This window comes from Strongylocentrotus purpuratus, unplaced genomic scaffold (assembly GCF_000002235.5).
Source record: "Strongylocentrotus purpuratus isolate Spur 01 unplaced genomic scaffold, Spur_5.0 spur5_scaffold_21, whole genome shotgun sequence".
Lineage (NCBI taxonomy): Eukaryota > Metazoa > Echinodermata > Echinoidea > Camarodonta > Strongylocentrotidae > Strongylocentrotus > Strongylocentrotus purpuratus.
The window spans coordinates 19,830,973-19,856,518 of NW_022145607.1; the positions used below are offsets into that span (position 1 = coordinate 19,830,973).

Sequence of the window (25,546 nt, forward strand, 5' to 3'; positions counted from 1 at the left end):
CTTTAATTCATAATGGCAGTCACTCCACGTCTCATTTATTGCTTTCATACTTTGCTTTATACTATGATATATATAAATGCTGCTTGTTGATATAAAAGAAATATATATATATATATATATATATATATATATATATATATATATATATATATTTATAGATCAAATAATTTAATGTTAATGTTAATAATCCTCCATCAGGGTGATATACAAATAATAATTAAAACAATTGAAATAAGTTTGTTTTTCAATTGTTTTAATTATTATTTAGTTCAGAACAAACACTGCTTGGGATCAAATTCAACACCTCTCCATTCACTTCTCCACTCTTGTAATCATCTTTTGGGAAGTAACTAATACTCATTAAGTTGATGATGGGACAATTTTTGATGGATATCATTTTTAATGTCCATTTGTATCTCCTAAATTAATTATATTTAGTTTTCATTTGCTCACAGCTTTATATTCATTGTCTTACATTCCATTCTCTAACATTGTATTCTCTAACAATAAAATGAATTCATGTAGATACCTACTTTCTCTTGGTCACACCAGTGAAAACAAATTTGTGAATGCACAATAGATACTAAATAATTTTACTTTCAATTTCTATTAAAGAATGGAAGGAAAAAAAAAGAGTAAATATAAAGTCATCAGTATATGTCATTGTATCCACATACATTAAAAGCAGGGGAAAATATTATGTTCCAGATTATTCAATGGTACTCATCATTTTTTCTAATTTTATCATGAAAGAGTCGTCTTAAAATAGAAACAAAACTAACTATGAGTAGTCAAGGCTTGGCACCCTCACCATTGGCACAATACCAAAGATTGCCAAGTTGATGAAAAACCCTAGAGACTTAATTTATTAAAGGGCCACATTAAGCCACATGATCCGTTGAAAGGCAGAAGGGCACTAAATCTGGAAAAGAATAGAAGTTCACAAATGATATGTTTGTATGCATGGATTATTGCTATGAGTGTTGTCTGCTGTAAAAGTATAGGAGTTAATGCCCGTTTGGCTCTCATCAGCCAATATGGACATCTATTATTTCCAATAATCAAGCTCCCTTTCTAATTGATCTCTTAATATTCTATTGATTGTTGACTTATTATTCTAATGCAAACAAAATTAGATATATCTCTAGCATATACGGTATGCATTCCTTTCAAATACAGTATATAGACAGCCATACATATACACTCATTTGTCATATCAATTCTGCTGAGAGCCAGAAGGATGTTAACTGTATGAGTTAATGAAATAATGCCCTCTTCCTCTCAACAGACAATATGTAAAGCCTATCTGCACTAGTTTGGCCAGGAGGGATTAGACCTCCCTGCATGGTCACTGGCAGGTGGGTATCTCATCAACTCAGCTTCCAATTAACAAAAGAAAAAGGGATGGGGGATCAACAGGTACCGCTTATATAGGCATTAATTGTTGGCTGTATACAGGGCGCAAGTAGCTACAAGTAGTGCAGTCCCGCTTTAAATTTTTTTTTTAAATTGCACTGATGCGCTTTATCTTATCTTACTCTCTTTTAAACACTTGTCTACACACATCATTATCACGTACAGTAGATCTAACCATGGACCTATCTAACCTACTTCTTTGAGTCTTCCTAGCTTGACAGCCTGCCAATGGTTATTTTCAGACTGAGGTAGAGTCTCATAGAGAGGGTATAGAGCTGGGAGTAATGGTCGTGCTAAATAACACGAAAGTGGAAGTGAAAATGTCAAACAGATTTTGAGAGGAATGGATTACTTGATTGAGTCTGGGAGGTACTCCATTGTGACCATGGGCAGAGCCGGGGTTTGGAAAGGGCAGACTCCGGGAAATGTTATGACAAGCAAAACAAGAGGGGTAATCATATTTCTTGAGAGGGGGGTGGGGGTAATATTCCCAAATTGTCTGACTAGCCAAGAAAAAAGGGAAAAGGTTATCACATTTGAGGAGGTACATTTTATTAAATTGAATTTTTTGTTAGTTTTATTTATTCATTCATTCACTTTTTGCATCTATGTATTAATTTATTTTTCCATATGTAATTATTTAGTTAGTTAGTTTCAATTTTTTTCTATTCATTAATTTATTTATTTTTTTATTTGTTTTCTTTCTTTATATATTCTTTGGGGGATCTAATGTTTGATATGTATTTGTTTATTTCTTTTTTGCTAATTTTCTCTAATTTTCTTTTCTTCAATTTTTGCCCGTATTCATTTATTTACTTTTTGGGTAGTAAAGGTTAGCCACTTGGGTTTCAAAATGGGGGGTACTTGTAGCCCATGCCCTCTCTCAATCTGACAGTAATTATGACTTTATGATAGCCAAGTTGGAAGTGTAAATGAAAAGGGAAGCTTATCCCAAAAGATCATATAGCCATCTTATCCTAAAAGATAGCTATCTCTAGCTTCTCTGAATGAAGCCTTCAGTCAAACAGCAGTCATCTTTTGAGCTGCTTGGTTCAATCAATATTGAGCCACAACTTCCTAGTAAATCTTAAGTTGCTGATGAATATGATTTCAAGTAATGATATGTATATATATCATATCCTTTAAAAAAATAAGCAAATTTAGCCAAAAGATATGATTGCTTCAATCTTTTTCTTCAGTTTAAAATGTCATATTGTATACTAATGCTTCATGACTTGCTCATTTCTGTTTTCTATAATATTTTGCTAACCAAATCTAAAATCTTCCCGGCCAACACAGATTTTCTGCTTTAGCTTTTAGATATTCCTATAGAAAACTAGAAAAATATTAAATGTATATTAGGGTAAATAATACGACATATCAACAAAAATGTATCTTTTCAACTTGTGCTTTTCTCTTGGCAGACTTCTATCCTTAAATGCCATATACCATGACAAAGTTGTCTAGTCCATGCCAGTCAGTCACTTCAATTTTGAGCCTATATATCAGGTTATAATCTAGCGAAACCACACTCTCTACACTGAAAACTGTATCTTTCTGTACTCTTTCACTGGTTGGGTTTCTACATTATTATGACTTCATCAGCTCATTAAGAAGTAAGTACCGGTGTCATCTGTTCATTCCTACTTTGGGTTAGTTATATATAGTCACTGATACTGTGTCATACCTACAAATCTGCTTGCTGTATTACATTTACCTCAAACTATAATCTTTGTTGTTCTTGTAGGATCAAAGTGATTCTTTTTTATTTTATCTGTGCAATTTGCCATAGGTAGTAATTATTTTGTTATGTACAATAATATGCTATATATACTCTGAATTTCTTAATATTACATACATGGGCCATATTAAAGTATAGTATAATATATTCAATTATAGGAGGCTGCTTGCGAAGTAAACATATATCACTTAAATTTGTAACTTTTATATTTTGTATATAGCAATATGAAGCTATAGGTGTTCTTCTGTCTTAATTCATATCTATCTATTTATATCTATATTTGCAGAGCTAAACAGTTGTATACATATACCTAAATATTCAAATACATGTATATCCTGCTTGTGAGGTCTTCCTATTATAGCCTGGAAATTTATGGGAATTAATATCTGAACTTTGCTAATGAATATTAAGACTTAGCAGCTATTAAGGTCACATCAAATATCTGCGGTAAATCAGTTGAAAGAAATCTGATATTGTTATATCACATTTAAAAGGGTTCATGCAATACTACCTTTTTTCATAACAAATATTCAGTCTCCCATGTTATATTACATTATTACCTGTATCAGACATCTGAGCTGGTCATTTACAAAACCGTATTGCCCTAGTTTTCACTAGCAGTGGGGAAGGAGGGGTATATTCTTTGTATTATCCTTGGTCTCCCTGCTCGTATAGACTTTGGGTGTAGAGACGAGTGAAAATATACCTATTTTCCACGGTCTCGCATCCGGGCATCTTGTATTGACTGCGCCGTATTTTGTCATTTTCATTGCGCATCTATTATGCGTACGAGAAGCTGCACACTTTGCGCGCACTCTATTGTGACGTAATAATCACACCAAATGCACTCTGTTTGCAGTGTTTGTTTGACAAAGTTTGTTCAGTTGTTTGAGATTGTCTTGGTGGATTTCTGTATTTGCTCTAGATGTCTGATTTGGATAACAATAAAATATTGACTGGCTTTACTTCCGGGGGATATCAGAAATATTGACCGCGCTAAGACCATATATTGCCCTCGTCTTTCGACTCAGGGCAATATGATCTGAGCTTGGTCAATATTTCTGATATACCCCTCAAGTCCAGTCGATATTATATAATTATTATTGAATACGGTACCGGTATGTTTTAAGATCTGGGATTATTGGGCATAACTTTTGAACAGAATAAATGTATAAGCAAAGTTCAAACAATCATTGTCCATCTAATACATACATGTAAATGCAATATGTTTCCCCTACTCTGGTTTTTCCCCTATATTGGTAGCTGAAGCCAGTATAGTAGGCCTATAGTGGTTTTACACCAGAAATGAGTAGTCCAATCAAGGAGTTATATATACAATATTTTCTAACAGATAAATACTGACTGATGGCTCAGTCAGTAGAGCGTCCGCCTCACAACCGGGAGGTCGTGGGTTCGAACCCCGGCCGCGTCATACCAAAAGACGTTAAAAGATGGGAGTTGTTGCTACCTTGTTTGGCGTTCAACATTAAGGGGATAGAGCAACGTCGATCTGGCGCTGCTCAGTGGCTGCCGGGCTCACGATCAATTGGGCAAAAAGAATTTCCGTTTCGGTTTAATAAAATTTGGAGTGGACTATTAGGCTATTATTATTATTATTATTATTATTATTATTATTATTAAAAAAATATATATATATAGAGAGAGAGAGAGAGAGAGAGAAAGAGAGAACAAACAATTTAATGTTGATAATCCTCCGTCATGGCGATATACAAATAATTATTAAAACAATTGAAATAAAAATCCTTGAGAGATCATTGTGAAGAAGAGAACTCTCAAGGATTTTAATTTCAATTATTTGATTATATACATATATATATATATATCTGTTAAAAATTAGTTAAACTTAATGGTGCATCTTTCAAAATGTACTTTTTGTCTGCAACCTTTCACAGAGCTTGACACTGGATGCAAAGTTGCAGGAGCTGCCCAGGATAGTGGAGTTGCATGCCACCATTGTAGGCAACAAGCTTGCCGAGCAACTAGGAACAACGAAGGACTGTGTAGGCTATCCCTGCATGTACAAATGTGAGATCTGTCGAAATGCGGTTGTAAGATGATGATCAATACGAAGAAATTTTACCTAATTTCAAACTCTTTTTCTTCGGAAGCATATCATATGACGTCCAGCATCTTAATTTTATTATTATACTACATACATGTTTTCATCTTTTCGAAAGTGATCGATGTCGACCTCTTGGAAGAAACATGTGTTAAAGGTCATGTCAAGAAAGCCCACCTGTCTACAGTGCCCAGTTTACCTGTTTCCCTTGTTGGGTGGCTGTATTGTATGTAATAGTGCTGTAGTCAAACGTTTAACCGTCCGGTATCCGACCGCCCATGGCGGATTCCGTTTTCAATTGGACGGTTTCGTTTTCCCGTTTTTTTTTTTTTTTTTTTTTTTTTAATAATTTTTTTTTTTTTTTTTTTTAAAGTTTCGATTTATATATGCCCCTCCACCTGGTACTATGCCTGGCAATGTCTACCAGCTCAGTAATCTGTGCGTTGACTCACCACTCCGAAACTAGAACAACACTCCAATTTGTCTGTCATCTTGGTTTGAAAGTAATCTTTGTAATAGATCTCAATATGTAGTTTATAATAATAATTCATCCAACTTTTACACACGACGTACCACAAGGTTCTATCCTAGGTCCTCTAATGTTTTTAATTTACATAAATGATCTTACACATTCTTCTAAATGTTCTTTTAAATTAATATCCTTCCCGCGTGGGTTTTTTTCACAGTCGGTCAAAAAAATAACTAAAAAAAAAAGATTTTTTTATTTTTTTTATTTTTTTATAAATCGTTTAACTGAAAACCGTCCGGTTTTGACTGGCGGTTAAACGGAATTGGAGATATCCGTGATGTTACAGCACTAGTATGTAAATCTATAACACAATTGACTACCACCTATTAACCACAATTAGAAGGACTGTTGAAGCCGGTGTATAAGAGTACTTGAACCTAGCTATCATCCAAAAACATATCTTACTGTGTAGTGTCCAGTGTGTGAGAGGTAATTCAAAAGTTCTATAGTCATGATAATTGGTTTCTTGATCAATGATCAAACAAGGAAATCAAGGTAGTACTAGCCCCGACACCATGTGTGTTGTCCCATATGTAGCTTTCTATGTGAGTGCTTGTTACTTTACCAAGACTCGGTCAAATTTATTATGATTTTGATGACTCCAGAACCTTGCAGTGCACACCAATACTTACATGCTACATGATCAACTGTTTCTGATCCTTTCCACACCTTTTCTTTCACAATGCAATCGCATTACCAGTACTAAAGTTTATCTTTAAGTTATCTTCAAATATTGAAGACTTGTTTGATGATGGATGGTGAAGTATTACACTAGGTTAAGGGGAGAAAAGCTTGCATATAGAGAAAGGACAGATAGAGATGGGTTTAAGATGTTAATCAAACACATAGGCATGATAAAAGATATGAATTTAAGGTGCTTCTGCTGATTACAACATGCCTCGATCAACCAATTCAATCCTTATTGGAATTATGATGCAGGTAAAGGATGTAGGATTTTAAGATGGAGAGAATAATAGACTCAGACAGAGTTGATGAATGAATAATAGTCTGAATAATATTTGTATTTATTTATTTTTGCATCCAAAAGGTTGGATTTCAAACTCAATTAAAAATACATAGAGATACATTCATACATAACAATGGTATAAATAATGTACACAATGTGACTGAGTGTCTACATAATTATAAATGAATAACCATGTTGTGGCTATACAATCAAGTGATCTGATTACATAATGAATGAATGAACTGGGAAAGATGGAGGAATCAAAAAAAGCACCAAGATTTTGTTTTCTGTTTAATTTTTGTGTTTGTTTTGGATTTTATGTTTTTACGTTTTGCTTAAAACTCAAATCATATCTCCTTGAGGCTGGTATTATGGAGTACATGTATATCGTCTTTATTTGATACTGTCAAAGCAACTTTTTAAGTACATGTTTATTGCGGAAAGACCATGCATAATGTTTGTAAAATAGTGAATGAAGATTATAATATCAAGGGCCATAACATACATGATTATATAATTGAGGGTCATTTCTAATTGTACCCCCCCCCCCCACTAAAAATGTGAATTCTTTGTAATTAAATCAACATTTGTTATAGTCACATTTCTGATATTATCGCATATTATATACTTAAGAGAATATTATTGCTGCATTGTAAGTGCAATGTCAAAGTGCATGCAACAAAGTATCTACCTCCCAGAAAAAACAGATCTTACAAATTCATTAAAATCATCACATATTTTAGCTTCTTTTTGTAGACATAAGAAATGTGAGTAATCAGCTAGTGTGGAAAGCAAAGATTGTATCTAATTGTTTTGCCTAAAAACAATATAGGTGTCAGAGTGTATTGTGTTTTTATGTGACCTAGAATTCTGTAAACACAATAGTAAAAGTTCATTAAAAAATACAATTAATATGCAATCTTTGGCAGCCATGCAATTCAAAGTGCTTATATAAGTATTCCTTTGTGTGAAGTTACAAATTTCTTGGCTGAAGAAATTAAATGAAGACATTTTGGAAACAATTCCAGATTAATAAACCGATGAATATCACAGAAGAGGGTATGGCACCTAACAATATCTTATTATTATTATCATTGTTAATTCAATTTGTTCTGTTTTAAAAAAAAAAACATTTATTGATTAAAAAAGAATGTTTCAGGCATTGGCTGCCTGAATGCACAGGACCGTTTGAGAGAGAAATGAAAGAACAGTATTAAAAGAATTACAAATCTAATCCATCTACATTTGTCATTCTTAAGTTAATTACCATTACAAATAAGGCGATGTCACACAGAAAAATCCCTTGAAAGAATTTTCTTGCTTTGTTAGAGAATTTTTGAAGGGATAATTGATGACGGACAGCAATTAAGAGGATAAATAAAATCCGGACTTTTGGCCTCTGTGTGGGACCGCCTATAGTGTAATTCTTTAATTATATTTGGAAGGATATGTTCCAATAATTATGTAAAGTGAAAATTTATATAATGACATCTATATACCTCAATATTATGATATAACCTTTTTAAGTAACGAATGAATATAAATGTGGGTATTCAAAATTCTATGCTCAGAGTTCTAAATCTGTATTATGATTTATGAAACCCTTTTATTGTATTTTATTCGTGCAAGAGTAACGTGTGCCAACCTCTGATAAATATCTTTTTAATAAACGGAGGAAATTTTATATTTGACTGGTCATTCTTTTCCTATAAACTATTAGACTATGCATGGAATAGCGAGGTATTAAAAATAAGATGGTGGCCATCGATCATAATAATATAATGAGAATAATAATGAGGAGGAGGAGGAGGATAATTATGATGATGATAAAGATGATGATGATGATGATGATGATGATGGTGATGATAATGGTGATAATGATGATGATGGTGAAGATGATGATGATGATGATGATGATGATGGTGATGATAATGGTGATGATGATGATGATGATGATGATGATGATAATGATGATGATGTTGATGATGATGATGATAGTGATGATGATGATGATGATGATGATGATGATGATGATGATGATGATAGTGATGATGATGATGATGATGATGATGATAATGGTGATGATGATGGTGATGATGATGGTGATGATAATGGTGATGATGATGATGATGATGATGATAATGATGATGATGTTGATGATGATGATAGTGATGATGATGATGATGATGATGAGGATGAGGACGATGATGATGATGATGATGATGATGATGTTGATAGTGATGATGATGATGATGATGATGATAATGGTGAAGATGATGACGATAATGGTGATGATGATGATGATAATGATGATGATGTTGATGATGATGATGTTGATGATGATGATAGTGATGATGATGAGGATGAGGACGATGATGATGATGATGATGATGATGATGTTGATAGTGATGATGATGATGATGATGATAATGGTGAAGATGATGACGATAATGGTGATGATGATGATGATAATGATGATGATGTTGATGATGATGATGTTGATGATGATGATAGTGATGATGATGATGATGATGATGAGGATGAGGACGATGATGATGATGATGATGATGATGATGTTGATAGTGATGATGATGATGATGATGATGATAATGGTGAAGATGATGACGATAATGGTGATGATGATGATGATGATGATGATGATGTTGATGTTGATGGTGATGATGATGATGATAATGATGTTGATAGTGATGATGATGATGATGATGATGATGATGATGATGATAATGATGATGATGTTGATGATGATGATAGTGATGATGATGATGATGATGATGAGGATGAGGACGATGATGATGATGAAGATGATGATAATGGTGAAGATGATGACGATAATGGTGATGATGATGATGATGATGATGATGATGATAATCAAGTGTTTTTGTTACAGATTTTCTACATTTTGTTATATTTCTTCTTTTTAAAGGACTTGAAAAAGAAAAAAAATAATCAGATTTATCACCAAAATTAGATGGTAACCATCGCAATATTAATGAGGAGGATAATTATGATGATGGTGAAGATGATAATAATGACCGACAATTTTTGTTACGGATGCAGGCTGTAGCATAACATTTTCTACATTTTATGTATACTTTTTTAAAGGAAAAAAGAAAAAAAATCATCAGCTTTTTCAACTTTCCAACAATTAAGGCCTGATAAACTTTACATTTGCAGACAGGAATTTGTAGGCAGGAAGGGGAACCATGGTCACTCACCCCTCAAACAACTATCCTGTATTAATGGATTCATTTGGTTCTAATTTTTTATTCTGATAACAAGCTATTATCAAAATGTACATACATACAATATAAACAAAAACAAGAAAGTTATAACAACTACCATAGATGTTTGTTTATTTAAAGTCTGATTGATTTATTTCACAAAGCTAAGACATGTACATTTAGTACTGCATACACACTTTTTGAAAAAAGTATAGAGGGCAAACACCAAGTCAAGAATTTGAACAACCTTGGTATGTTACATCTACATATATCTATTTCAAAAATGATATTCATTTACAAATTATGGTAAGATACATTAACATCTTTAACATAAGTTTAGCAATACTGTATCTCACCGAATATAATTATAAGACCTATATGTCAGCTTAATGCTACAATATGATATCTTGACTGATTTTGAAGCAAATATTGTACGCAATATTAAGGAGTCCATAAAATCATAAACCAAAATACAAACTAACCTACACCTATATAATCTTGGTTTTAAACTTGAAACCAAACCAGGGCCCCCGTCTTATATAGAGTCAATATGATTTGCGATTGATATCAATTGCAACTATGTACATACATGTAAGAGATAGGAGACTACAAACTTGCAATTGATTAGAGGAGCTTGCAGCTGATTTGGATCAATCACAACTCTTTCTAATACGGATCCTGGCCTATTAAACTAACTCTTAGAATGTTTTTATGAAATTTGACTAATATTATGAGACCCCTAATCTAGCCACTGCATAACATTCCCTTTCCTAGCTACGGGTACTAATGACTTTTTTTTTTAAGGGAAAAAAAAAGTGTTGATCTTGGTTCTGTAGGCTTTCCAAGCTGCTAGCTTATATCACTACATTGCCACTATCTAATACCTATACTAATATGAAATGAATACAGAAATAATAAGCATTCATCTTCCTTTTATTCAGTATTTGTGATGAAATTTGATTACAATATGTACATCTATATATATAAATATACATTTAAATGGAAATCATTCAACATTTTTAACGTATTTAAATTACGATACAGACCATGTAATTACAAGGAATAAATCTTTCTCCCTAATATGATTGATACATGTATGTATCTGACAAATTTCATGTTCTCTACTAAATTATGTATAATATTATACTATCAAATAAAGAGAAAAATCTCACATTCTTCTTTTACATCGACAGCACTGATGACAACAAAACATGTACAACAAAGTGAAGAAAAATCTTTCAGAATTCATGATAAAATCAATGAACACCCTAGTTTTACATGTACAATTTCAAACTTCACAACTGTAAACTTATATCACTATATACATGATGTTTGTTGATATTTAACAAGTGATGCATGAAATACATATGTGTGCTGTATCAAGCTTTTTACACCAAAATGAAGATTATTCCTACAGCATATAGCATCACCCTCAAAAATACAGACTTCAACATTTACATATTTCTTCTGTTTAATATACATGAGGATTTATTTAGCTCAAACTTTGGAGGAAGCTAGAAATAGAAATATAAGCAATGAATGTAAACATACAAATTATGCATGTGTACATATCACAATAACATACCGGGTACGATAATATTTTAACAAGTGTCAGAAATCTATTGATTTGACTACTGAATTTTTTTATTCCTATAGGTTTAATACATGAAACCACTCGGTTCCAGTTAAGACTACATGTATTTGTATTGATATTTGAATTTGTATTTGTATTGATCCATTCATTTACCTCTTGTCTAGTCATAATAATACATACTAATTTCCCAATATCTGACATTCAATTTGATATCATCTTTCTGATATACATATAAATATGAAGCTTGCTTCTATAGCTACGTATAGCTTGACAAAATTGAAAAAATAATACATGTTTTAAAAAATGTGGCACAGGAAAAAGTCTTTGATGGTGAAAGCATGAAAAATGTGTTGTTCTACTTTTTTTACCTTTATCTAGCCAAAATTTACGGCAAATGGTGAGCTGGATACTGAAAAAAGAATTGACTGCTATATATGTACATGTGTTTTTCGTTCTATTGAAGGTAAACGCGACACAGTGTTAGTCTCTGTAATGGATTTTGTAAAAGTTCTTTTCTAATTTGAATCCAGAGGGTCTATGACAACAACAGTCAATAATGGCTTTAAAATCACGACCACAGCTGAAGAAATGAAATCTTTGGAAATTAGGACCAAAATTAGTTTTATCTAACTGACGAGACTAGTATGTGCAGCCCAATTGCAATTCACTTGTCGTATTTTGAAATTTGTTAGGACATAAATTAAATTCAAGAAAAATATGTAAGGTAGGAGATGTATCACAGAGAATTAGCCGCAGTTTCTGGTGGTATTTGATGGAAATTAAATTACTTCTTTAAACAGACTATAAAGCAAATGTATTTTTGAAGAAAAAACGTTTCTGGTCATGTTTTAATTTTATGATCTCTTCCTGAACTGAGGTTTATCATAAAATTAGAAAAAAGTAGAAAAAAGACAAAGTTTAACCCTAAGACTTGCACCAACATTGCAAGCATTTCAAAGATACTTCACGTATAGGACCCAATGCACATAACCATTACCTAATTTGCCAGAGGAACCTGATGCTACTAAAGTTTCACAAAAAGTTGTAATAAAATGAATCTGAGAAGTAATGCATGTTTGTAGATATGTGCACACAAATTGAAATGGACAACCAGAATGTAATTTTCATTTACATTTGGTTAATAATGAAGTGGCTGGAAATGGTTAACACTGCAAATCAACCTAAACAAATTTTGTATTCACACTTCCTTTAAAGATTCATGTAAATTCATTAGGTTCATATAATTAATATTATGGCAAATGATATAAGATACAGTTTATTTATTTTACCTCACTGCTATTAAAGAAAGAAGGTGCATGTTTGTGGATTTGTATGGTTTTAAGACCTATCTCAAAGTTTTATTCAGAAATTAATGCCTTTCATACCAAGGAGCACTAGCACATCCACTGTATCGACTCTGTCTCTAACCAGTGTTGAGACAACTACTCTACCACTTAGCCATCAATCCACCACCTACATTATACAATTTCCAATAGCTGCTCCATAATTTATGCCCACTATAAGAAGGAATTTATCTCAAATTATTGATTATTCCCCAAATGTGGAGCTTGTTCCAATTGCTCTCAATCTCAGGAAGTCTTAGTTCTGAAGGAAGATAGAAACTAAACTAATATGAAATGCAATATTTTATGAAAAATTAGAGTAATGATTATCAATATTTTGCAAAATAATATAGATTTGTACAAATTTGTACAAATTAGTACATACTGTAAGGCTTGTTTGTAATAAATTATTTTTTAATTAAATTTCATTTGAGGTGGGACATTTACAACAGTTAATCACTCTTCTTCTGTTTAGAGATCCCCCTCACTTGCTTGAAATGTAGATTTCTGTGGATTCAATTACAATAGCAGTATCAGTAAGTGAAATAGATCATTTTAATTTCATAAGACTTCAAAAAAAAATTCTTCAGCTTTCCCCAAATCACTTTCATGTAAGATTGTCATTATTTATATGGCAAAAACAACAAAATTATAGATATGGTCCACAAGTACAGCTTAAATATACTAAGGATTCATAAGCTTTTGAAAGCAACCGTTACAATATCCACGACTATGTGAGTTACCATAGTTTTGGCAGGTCTCCATACGGCATCTACGTGCCGATATAGGGATGAGATCATCATCTCTCATGACCGGCTTCTCTCTCTTGGATGATGTGCCCGAGGGCGGTGCGGACCGATCCCGCAACCCAGAGGATGACCGACTCTTCTTCTTGTCCTCTCTGGACTTGTAGGCCGGGTAGCACTTGTTGCAGTAGCCGTCCATGATCTGCACGTTCGCCTGTTGGAGGCAGTCTCTGCGGCTACACTTCTGGTAGTTCGGTGGATGTGAAGCCACTCTGGAGGCGGTGCCGGTGCTGGAGATGACAGCGGACTGGGACCGGGGTGGCGGGAGAGTTTGACTACGAGAGGCCTTCTTCAATGGAGCAGAGCTGCTATTGGATGTCTTGTGCAAAGGAACGACAACCTCCCAATCAAAGCACGTGGCGCAGCGATTGCCGTACTCTGGGTTCCCGTAACTGTTGAACGGGCATCCTGGAGGAAGAGCAGATAGATTAATACTTGTAAACAAATGCTCAAATTAGAGTTGGTCAGATTAACCACCACAAATCCTACCAGACAACCAAATGGTCACGCCTCTGTTGTCCCCATAGCAAAAAAGATAAAAGTATATCATTGCTACTTTACTTCATGTTTACTTGTAATTTACTGTAAATATGACATTATAGTCTTTTAAACTTTTGATCTTTCTTTTTTCTTTAAACAATGAAATAAAAATTGAATTGAAATTGAATATATTTGCGAGGCAACAAATATATACATGTATCATTGGTCCCTGTGCTCTTGACTCTCTTAATTCTACAAGCATACAGCCAGCTTTTCACAAATATTAATCAGAGACTTGTCTCTAGTCCAAACATACTTTTACTGAAGAAAAAAGACAATGTACACATAGTTCATTAGAAAACCAGCCCAGAACAATGACTCAAAATTACCTTTGAATTTACGAGAAAGATAAAGTTTACGTAAAACTCACCTCGTTTGGCCTGACATTTGACCCTTTTGACATGGTCATACTGGAACTGACCCTTGATCCCAGAAGAGAGTGTTTCATGGATGTCCAGATCTGTTGAGGATGTAAATGAATACTGGTAATACTAAGTCACATCTTAAAAATTACCCAGTCAGAACGAAAATGCTTTTAATTTGATTTAAAAACAAGTGGGAGGGCCTAATATTCAATGTTAAAGTCAATATCATCACATACCACTTCGTAAATTATGTTAATAACAATGATACTACTACTAACAATAACAATATAACAATAATAATAATAATAATACCCCCAAAACTTCGTAAATTGATAATAACAATAATATAATTGATCTGAAATAAGTAGTTTCAACATATGCTACAGAATTGAATATCATCTGTGATCTTCTTTCCAATGTCTCCTGAAAAGGCCATTATGGTGGTAAGAATATTTGAACTTGTAAGTGGGTAGATTAACTCCATTGGTTGTTTTTTGGTTGACATTGGGATATGCCAGAGAGATGTGTTTAGACACCTGTCTTCAGGTGGTGACATAACAGTTTTCCATCTTTTGAGCAGAAGTTAAAATGAACGTGATAGGTACATGAAAACTTACTCCTGACTGTTTCAGTGGGTGGATCATTTGGATCTATCTCAGTTTCGAGGGCGATTGGAGACATTTCATCATCCTCTGGAGCTCGACGGACAGCAGTGGCCTCAGCAGTGGCACCCTCTCCACGGACAGACTTAATAGCAGCCTCCACTTGATTGACCTTATCAACAAAGTCCAGGCACCTTCTACAGGCAACAAAAGATGGAGGAACTGCAGGATTGTCACATCCTGGATGTGCGCAGAACTGCGTGCTTGATGCCCTTGCCACATGGCTTGGTTCACTGGCTTGCTGCACCTCCCTGAGGTTGGTAATCCCAGGAGAGCGGTGTCCAGGCCTAGAGGCGTAGATGCTCTGCGGTGGAGCTGAGGGCTGGGCTCTCCCACCTACAGATGGCATGCCAGCTCTGGTGACGGCTCCCGGTGGTGGATTTGTGCTGGTTGTCGGACTGTATCTCCTGGAACTCTCTTGGTAGTGAGCACGACAGAGGTCACCATTGCCTAGCTGGAGACGAACACCGTTGCAGCCAGGAATGGCACACATGTTCTTCTGCACCGTGAACTGCAGTATTGGTCTGAAGGTGCTCACTTCTTGACCTTTTGCATGTTTCAGTTGTGGTGAACTTGACCCCCTGCTGAAATCATGAGGACTAGACCTGCCTGCTATGGATTTCTTGTAGCATGCGGAACAATATCCGTTTTGGCTGGGGAGAGCATACATTTCACAGTTAGCAGTACGGCATGGCTGAGACGCATTCTCCCACAGCTGCTTTTGCCTCTCTGTGCTGAATCTCCTTGATAATTCTGGAATGTCTGTATCTGGAATCGGTGAGGGCTTCTCGCCCATGGTCTTCAAAGATAAACCAGCTGCCTTACCAATTTCTGCCTGTTTGTTGAAGCAACCACTGCACAAGTCTAATTTCTCTGGATGACCAGTCAGTGCACATTCTGGCATCAAACATTTCTTTTTTCCTACAGTCACTGCGATCTCTCGAGGGGGTGAAGCGTCAAGGAATCCCAAAGGTTCTGCTCCTCCAGTGCTCTGTTTTCCAGCTCCTGTCTGTTCTTGAGAGCACTTGCTGCACAACCCACCATAGTTAGGATTGCCTGTGAAGTCACAGCCTGGACTGATACACTGCTTGCTTCCCACTCTGAATTCATTGACAACATTGGTGTCCAATGTACTACCACTAGTCTTGTATTCCTCCACTTCCATTCCATTGCCATCCTGTACGGTAGGTGAATCAAAGTGAACTGGACCTCTTGCACTCAGTCCAGAGAATTTGGGACTTGTGCTCAGGTCTTGTAGGTTTGTTGGGCGGGCAGCAACAAGAATGTCGTCATTCATGAATGTGCTCTGGTCATAGCATACCTGGCAAAATCCATCATATCTTCGATCTCCACCATTGAGACAGGAGTCCACTCTGCATCTCTTGAAGGCCTCTTTGCCTGCAGAAGACCTAGCCTTGTAACACCTCTCACAGTACTCGTCACTCTCCAAAGCTGTCACGTAGTGACACCCTGGGGTCTTACAGGCAAGGGATGTGCTTCCAAAATAGCCCATATGCTCTAAATTCATTGACGGTACCTTAACACCACTGGACTGTAGCGCGGTACTTGATATACAGACACTATCTTCAGTGGGCACCTTAAAGACATCATTCCCAGAAAGTGATCCTCCGGTCTGAACAGCAGATGGATCCTCTGTGGAAACACGTCGGGGTTGTCCTGGTTGCTTTGGGTCACTAACTACGGCCATTTTCTCGTTCAACTGCTGCGTGCTCGTTGCCGACATCACCCCAGCTGCTTTCAGAGCTTCAGCATTCTCAGGATTGTGCTGCTCCTCTGTATACATCCTGTACCTCATCTCAGCAAGATTCAGGTAGGACTGAAAGACATCCAATTCCTCCTTTGGGTGATCTGTGGCCAGTCTGGCACACAAGACGGGTCTGTCTCTAAACCGGAAAGTCTCGCAGGTCAGGTACCGCTCGAGAAGCTGGTTTACCCTTCCTTCTTCCCCCTCTTCCAAGAAATGGATTGGAAAGCTTTCAAATTCATGGTCAACCAGAGGCACACAGTACACGTCTTTCACCTCTTTATCGGTGGGAGGACCGGTGCAGAGCAAGGGGGAGAAATGCTGGTGATGGTATCCCAGCAAGATCGGATGGTGAAAGCAGTCTTTGGAATCCCATCCAAGAGGCAAGTAGATACCACTGAAGTTCAAGGGTTGGAGAGATTTGCCAGCTGCATCGCGCCACATGTTCTCGGCCAGGACGATGATCGGACGTCGCAGGATGTTGGCCATGACAAAGATGTGGAATTCCTCAAGACACTCGTAGGGTAGGCCCATCGTCTGATCAAGCCGGCGTTCAGGACTGGAGATATCCACCACAATCTGCCACTCAGCTGACCATTCCTATAGGAAAGATAAGAATAAATGGATACATTTATCTCATTTACGGATACTTGTACCATTTTACTTTAAAAATAATTCAATTTTATTCATTTTACTTTAAAAATGATTCAATATGAACATGTTGCAGAAGTTTATTGTTAATACACTTGCCTTCACCTATGAAAGTACCCCACATGTAGCTATACACAACTGGCTAAAGAGAGAAGACACATAAATCAAGCTTTGTACATTTGTGTAAAATCACATGACATTTCAGTGTCTTTTGCATTCATTATAAACTCTAGATTGTTTCCACTCCTGAAGCATTATAAAATAGTAATGCAACCTCAGTGAACAAACTTTTGGGGAATCCTGCTTGAAGTTCATCAAGAACATCAAGAATACCAATTTTAATTGACAGACTCAAAGTATTTCCAGCAATGACCACTTTTGTTGCTTGTAATAAAACATACCTTAGTATTGTATCGAAAACCTTGACCAGGAATGTGCGTGGTATCAAATTGGTTCCTCTCCCGCCTCCATCGCCGCTCGTTCGCCTCTGCATACTCTCCTTTCATCACACTGTGGAGCACCTTCCGCAGCCAGAGGTCAGTGTCCTCAACGCCCCACAGGGCAAGGGATATGGCATGCAGGAGACAGTTTCCATCACCTACATGTACAATGAACAACATTAATAATAATAATATTGGGTTCTTTTTTTAGCGCTCGTATCTGTCAGACTTGACACTCAAGGCGCTTCCGATTACTACCCTGGCTTTAGCATGGCTGCCATTACAGCGCTCTAGCATTTCAAGGAATTAACTCCTGCCAGGTACCCATTTACATCACCTGGGTTGAGTGTGGAAAATGTACATGTAGATCAATGTCTTACCAAAGGACATTAGTGCCGCGGCGGGACTCAAACCGTGGACCTTGTGATCGACAGTACGGTGACATATCCACTCGACCACGGCACCTCTAGTTGTAGTCGATAAAGATGAAGATGATGATTAAAGCATTTGCTTGGTGCCATACATTTTATTTTACATTTTAAGGCAGCGGCTACCAAAGAAGGGCAGTAATTTACATGCCAGCTGAAATAAGTGAGTTTTAAGACAAACAAAAACACGATGGAAAGCCTCACTTGGAAAGCAGAAAATAACAAAAACAGATTAATGACAGTTTGATAAACTCGGCCAAGGAATAAGTTACAAATTTTCAACAATCAAGATTTATAATGATATGGGGATTCTCCCATTCGGCAATTACATGTAGATCACAATAAGTGATGAGCATGCAGGGATAACTCTCTAATTCCTAAAAACATAATCAAGATGAAACCCCCATAATTAACCACTCATGAAAGTTCAGGGGGTGTTTCACAAAGATCCTAAGTTGATCTTATCTCTAAGTTGAACTCTAAAATTATGGAAAGCTGTTAGCATCTTCAAAAATATTTTGTACAAGTTATTTAAAAAGGCATAAAATGTCTACTCATATCATTCATATTTTCTATTGTCAAGGAGATTTCAAAATTCTAAAATAATTGAGTTTTTGCTTTTGAATATATTTCATTTAAAGGCTACGAATGGCTCTCCATAATTTTTAAGTCCAACTTAGAGTTAAGTTCGACTTCGGAGCTTTGTGAAACACCCCCTGGTTTTAAAGTCACTGATTCAACAAACCTGTGGCATTGAGCGAGTAGAGCTTGGTGAACCCTGGACACCAGTTCAGGACCTTCTTATCCTCCAAGAACTTGCTCATGTGAAGATCACAGAGCTCCTGCTTCAAATACTTGGCAAAGTCCGAGGGGTAGAGCTGCCAGTAGTTGGGCAAGATCGCAGTTGCGTTTTGCATCTCCTGAGAGGAACAAATGTATGGCATCGTCAGAGAACACATACATGTACAAGCAAAACGGGGAGTCAGGGAAAAAACCTTGGACTCGCGCGAATTTGCCCCTGAAATGCCAAAAAGAGCCCCCGTAAGTCATAAAAGAGCCCCCTAAAATTTGCATAGAGTTCACTGCAAAACAAATTAAAGAGTGTTATTTTCATGCCAGCAAGCTTGAACAGTGGCCCACAAAACTTTTTTATTATTTTTTTCCTGCTGGGAGTCGATAACAATAGCAAACAAGTTTGTAGCAACTAATTTGTTGCAATGAGTGTACCGATGAACAATGGACATAATAAATGGTTCAATAATATAGCAGTCTGCTAATGACCAACTGGAAGAGTTGGCATCAGTCTACATTTTTCTCTGATGCAATTTTGAAGATTTTACTTTTCGAATGATTCTTTAAAAGATCCAAATTGTTAAGTTATTTGGCAAATCCAAGGTAATTGGTCATTTGGTGTCCCATATGTTATATACAAGCACTATATGAAATTATGGACACAAATTGACATCAAAAGTATCTTGATCCTATAATAATAATAATAATAATAATAATTACATTTATAGGGCGCTTTATACAGGCGTTTCTAAGTGCACAGGTGGTACTGTCTAACTTTAACATGTTCAATAGCTTAAAGTAACAAAATAAAATAAAATATTACTAATACAATACAATTCAGTTGAATGAAATTAACTACTTGTGTAGTTAATGGTTTGATCCAAGCTCTTGTAGCCTATGGCTTGCAAGTTAATACAGTCCTCAGATATTTATACAAAAATGTTTTGGTAGGTAACTTACGACACAATAGATTTGACTTGCCCTATTGGACTATGATTGTCTATATATCCATAAGCAGTTTATTCAAAAGTACATAATGATACAGTATATTTCACTCCCAAATGTTCCCATAATAAGTCATAACTACACAAATAATTATATCAACCAATTTAAAAGCTATATTATGTCACTCTATGACACACAGATAGCAAAGACCCTATTCATAACAAATATAGGAAGAAAAGACGGGTTTATGAATTTCACATTCCTTTTTTTTCTTCCCGGCAACTTCGGGAGGTGCAGCAGGGAAGCCAATTTTATTCTTTATACTTTGTTTCCTATGTGCCATTCTATTGTAACTTCTATTGTATGTTTGAAATGCCAAAGAAATAATAATAATGAAGATAGAAGAGGGAATCATTTAATTTCATAACTTACTGCCAAGAACGCTGGTCTGTGCGGCCCTTGAGTCCTGTGGAGATTATTCCTCACTTTGTTCCATATTCGGTGGGTCTTGGTGGGGTCTGCATCCCCCACCTTTAGGGGGAGAGCCAGGGGGGAGCGCTTGTCACCGCCAGGAAGATGGTCTTCGGGATAGGGTGGCATCTCGGAACTTAGTTTCAAAGAGTTTGCGACAGAAAGCTGTTGTTGGGCTTTGGGGATGGTCAATGGTTATATTCTGCAATGAACAAGTAGAGGCGACACCGATGCTGCATTTAAATAGTACCTGTGTATGTTATACAAAATTAGGAAAGGGCTGATAATGAGAAAAATTGGAAGATAATATAAGCACAAAAAGAAATTCATGAAAATGTAAAGAGAGAGAGAGTTGGAGGGGCGGTGTTGAATTTTTTGAAATATAAATGAAAATTGGATGGTTGATTTGATTTACTTTAAATTGAAATTAATAATGCACATCATGTATATTTCCACACCTGCAGATGGGAGGTGGAAACCTCACCAGAAATGGAGAAAGAAAAATGTGTCGTATCTAGGGCCTAGTAGAAACAGAAATATTAGAAGTACAAACAGTATAATGAGAAGAAAGTCACATTTATACATATATCTAACATTGAAAACATTTAGCAATTTAAGGCAAAAGTGCAGAGAAAGACATGCAATATCATATTTTCAAGAGACAGATTACATGTACGGGTATAAGTATTGTGGTATCTTATTTATCGTGTACTTCCTTAACAGTCATGTACACAGTGATTCATTTATTTTTCTGTACAATACATACATGTACCTTATTGAGGGTTTAGAGCCCATATATTCCATTTAAAAAGCAAACAACCATGACGAAAATTAAAGATTCAGAAAAAATGCTTGCAGGCCACAAAATTATGTATGTACATACCACACAAGTCCAGATATTCTAAACAAAAATTATCACTGACCTTCCTGCCTGCATAGATTCTCCTACATATACTGTCCAAAGAATATGACTAAGAACTGCTTCTAATTTCAATGACGATTCTACTTGCTGAATTGTGGTTTCCCACAATTGTGGTTTCCCAGATATTCAAAAACTTCTAGTCATAAGAAGCTACTTCAAAATGTGCAACTCCATATGAGGCCATAAATCACTGGAATCATTCGCCGGAACAATAACAAGAAATAATCCCAAAATGTAAATAGAATCTCACCGAATAGAACAGGGGATTCCCCTAAAGATTGACATCATCACTTCTATTGTATGTAATAGTTGAACTGCTAGTATCCTAACAAACTTGATGCCCTTGAATGGACAATAATGCATACTGTGATAAGGCCTTTCACAGGAAATGGAAGGGAAAGAATACTTCCCCTCTTTTTGGAGACTTTTCTTTCTATTCACTAACTTGTTATTTATACCTTTGAATCAATGAACAGCGAGAGCAGGGAATTTCTTGAACAATTTACGTCTAAATTTAACTTTTGAAAACGGTGCAACTTTTAATCTGTTACTGTAGGTACCCATATAATTCTATTTTGGGGGTGAAAGAGTGTGGAATAAACTTCAAAGTGCACATAAATTAATCCTGTCAATTTTTATAGCTTTGATAATATTCTGTTGTGCTCTTCCATTTTGGGAGTCATTGATGAAAAATAGTGACAGCTAGTTCTAAAGGGAAGTATATATACAAAATATCTTGTAGAAAGGGTGAAAAAAAATTCCTTGTTATATTCTCTACATTTGGCATGTACAGTATTTAGGTCCTGAAAGCCACATCTAATTATTACTTGAGATATAATACGTACATGTATGCTTTAACATTCAGGGGCATATCCAGTATTTTGTAAAGGAGGGGGCGTAATACTTGTAACATTTCTGAATGTATTAAAGCAAATTAAAAAAGTTCATTAACTATTTAAAGGGGACACATTACATAACAAGTAGTTGGGTATGGCACTTGGGGACATGGGTTGGATGTAAGCCCCTCCCCCATCTTAGACTTTATCACCAGTGGATTTTTCACAACTCACACACGCAACACAGCAAATTTGCATAGAGTTCAATGCAAAACAAATTAAAGAATGTTTTTTTCATGCAAGCAAGCTTCAAAAGTAGCCCCCAAAATGTTTAGAATGTTTTTTTCCCTGATGTACATGTCTGTAAGTGATACTGTCTTAGACTTTAGAGGTATACATGTATTTTCCAAAATCTTGGCCAAACCGATGAAACGATTTGTATATTTGCATCATATCTCCTTGTGCACGGTGCTATGCAAGTGTCGGAAGTCTAAGGAGAGATAACCTTTGCTCATATGGAAGAGTCTTAATCTCAGGTACCAAAGCTGTAGCCCTTCTTTGTACAATTTATTTTATTTTCAGAATGTACAAGAACCCACATATGTTTTTAAAAAAATTATGATTTTCATTAAAAAAAAAAATTATTTTCATATTGTGGAACAAATTAAAATCATGTAGAGCCTATCATAAATGGACGAGTACATGTATATTTCAAAAGGAATTTCATAACAGCATCCATATAAATCTTCCTTTAATTTCAAATAACAGTATTTAATTCTAGGACTTTGTTTTATAATTTATCTCAATGTAAAGCAACATGACTGCATGCGCTGTTACACGACCTTTTCATGAGTGTTTAAATATAATCAAGCAGTACGTCTCAATACTCTCATTTTCATGTATAGCTTGACAGATCTATCAAACTAATTGGTTGTATTCTAAAATAGCAAAAACGATGTTATCTTTTATGTCAAATAAATATATTTGTCTTCTTGTAGGCCTAATACTAGCTATTGAAATAACTTGATCAACAACTTAATTTGTAACATGTACATGTATTTAATTTCCTTTCGCTTGAATATGATTTACACTGGATTGTTTTACCGGTACACGGAAAACATGGAAAACACGAAAAATACAGAAATATGGAAAGCAATGAACTGAACTGAAACTGATAGCAAAACAATGAAATGTCAATTGTCATAACAAATCAAAACTAGGACAAGTCATCGCTTAATGTCTTTGCACGGCTCAGGTGACTGCATTCGCTTAAAGTTAAAACTAAAGGAACATCCATGCACGCACCAATCAATAGTAAGTGTTAGCTCCGCACATATTCAGTTTGTTATGCCAATCAACATCATTTTCCAACATCAAACTTGAAAGATAACATGGTTTTCAGAATACAGCCCCCCCCCCCCCCAGGCTGTACATTATGAAGCATAATGACCAGATTGTTGTGCTGAACAAACAAAATTATGGATCTCACACATACAATTTATTTTATTAACAAACTCCCACGACCTTTGGACTCAATACACATCATCTATTCAAAACCTAAAAGAGTGAGGTGAGGTGCGAAGGGGACTTTGCACTCGCCAAGCGATCTCCTCTTGCTTGCACAATCGACTAAATCACACGGTAAAAACATGTCAACGTGTGACATACACTGAATACCCTACACTATGTCTATGTGCATGTACACAGTCAACGAGCAGTGCAGTGCTAGTGCTAGTGTGCATTTTTTTTACTTGGTTCTTTACTCAATTATGATGCCGAAAGTTACTAATCCATACGTATTTCAAATAAAAATTGATACAATAAATAAACCATTGACATGTAACTTACGTTTATATGTTAAAATCATAGTAATTCCATGAAAAAATTGTGAATTTCGGACGTAAAGATTTCTTCGCGTAGTCAAGTGAAGGTTCCTGTAGGTAATAATAAAAAAAAGGGGAATTCCCGATGAAAAGCCCCATTTTGCAACGTCATTACGACATTTAATGGGTTATGTTGTTATTTATTTATAATTTGTTTACAATAATTATCAATTATAGAATAATATTTTTACTTACAATACATAAAATATATTTTACATATCATTATATGATAAACAAATGTACCACATGATAAATATTTGTGTATACATTTTTGACAATTTTTCCTTAAATTACCCCATTTTGATAATGGTCAGTTCCAACTAGTTGTGGCCGGAAGATTACGTCATTCCTGGCTGGCGTGGCTTCAGCCTCATTATAGGAGAAGAAGAAGAAGTTTCGAGTCAAAATGTGTTTCCGTATGATTAGTCGATGAAAGATGGGATCGAGTCTGGCAAATCCAAATATAGCCATAGACCTAATTAATATACAAAAAATGAAAACGAGAGCCTAACGTTGTAATCGTTGTACCCCCCTTCCCCCGGCAATGTGGACCAAACAGTTTTCCAAAAACTTGTTTTTAATGAATTAAGAGACCCTTTCAGACTCGTTTCCCTTCTAAGAGAATCATGTACTATACTACTGGTATGAATCCGAAAAATAAAATTAAATAGGGCCTTTGCACCCCCAAACGAATAACGAAATTTACAACAGCAGCAACAACAACAAAAAAAAGAAGGGAAAAAAAGAAGAAGAGGTGGGAAGAAAAAGAGAGAAAGAGAGAGAGAGAGAGAGAGAAAGGGAGGAAAAGAGGGGGGGGGGGGGGGTGATGCGACATTTAAGTTCCCCCTCGCTCACTGATCATGTCATGTGGTCATTATGACTCAAGAAAAGATTTGGTTTGTTTGGTCTTCGGTCTCAGGAACCTGCTAAGATATCTGCCAGACTGCAATATTGCGTAGGCCTTATCTAGAACTTCTGATTACTGAATAATGACAATAATAGTAGGCCTACTCATCCAATTGTATATGATATTGACTTCCTCTTCCTCCCCGTCAGACAGAGGTATATAGGTCACATCCTTAATTTGACGAATAACGTATAGGCCTATGCCCTTGCCTAAAAGACAAT

At 35.7% G+C, this 25,546-nt stretch overlaps 2 protein-coding genes across 4 annotated transcripts in view; one reads left to right on the forward strand and one right to left on the reverse strand.

Annotated features, from left to right (window-relative positions):
- The window catches only part of LOC584166 (zinc transporter 1), a 43,606-nt gene extending 38,056 nt beyond the window's left edge, over window positions 1–5,550 (forward strand). For both annotated transcript variants that reach the window (XM_030995286.1, XM_030995282.1), the window contains one exon: window positions 5,071–5,550. In XM_030995286.1, the coding sequence (XP_030851146.1) occupies window positions 5,071–5,235 (165 nt within the window). In that variant the 3' untranslated portion in view covers window positions 5,236–5,550. The remainder of the gene's footprint in view (window positions 1–5,070) is intronic.
- Window positions 5,551–10,101: 4,551 nt separating this feature from the next.
- Window positions 10,102–24,488, reverse strand: LOC590500 (tumor necrosis factor alpha-induced protein 3). 2 transcript variants are annotated; one of them, XM_011672359.2, is made up of 7 exons: window positions 24,384–24,488; window positions 20,739–21,027; window positions 19,315–19,489; window positions 18,103–18,299; window positions 15,241–17,650; window positions 14,629–14,718; window positions 10,102–14,126 (listed from the first exon to the last, which is right to left on the reverse strand). In XM_011672359.2, exons 2-7 carry the CDS (start codon window positions 20,904–20,906, stop codon window positions 13,597–13,599), a joined length of 3,570 nt encoding a protein of 1,189 aa, XP_011670661.2. In that variant the 5' UTR covers window positions 20,907–21,027; window positions 24,384–24,488; the 3' UTR covers window positions 10,102–13,596. The 2 variants fall into 2 exon arrangements, with proteins under 2 accessions (XP_011670661.2, XP_795196.2); XM_790103.4 differs by having other exon boundaries at window positions 20,739–20,979; window positions 24,384–24,483.
- Between the last annotated feature and the right edge of the window lie 1,058 nt (window positions 24,489–25,546).

Coding starts and splice junctions, on each gene's coding strand:
- LOC590500 (XM_011672359.2), bottom strand. CDS start 20,906: ATGCCACCCTATCCCGAAGACCATCTTCCTGGCGGTGACAAGCGCTCC. Junction 17,651..18,102: donor GTTTTCGATACAATACTAAG/GTATGTTTTATT, acceptor TCTTTCCTATAG/GAATGGTCAGCTGAGTGGCA. Junction 14,127..14,628: donor CAAATGTCAGGCCAAACGAG/GTGAGTTTTACG, acceptor CTCTTCCTCCAG/GATGCCCGTTCAACAGTTAC.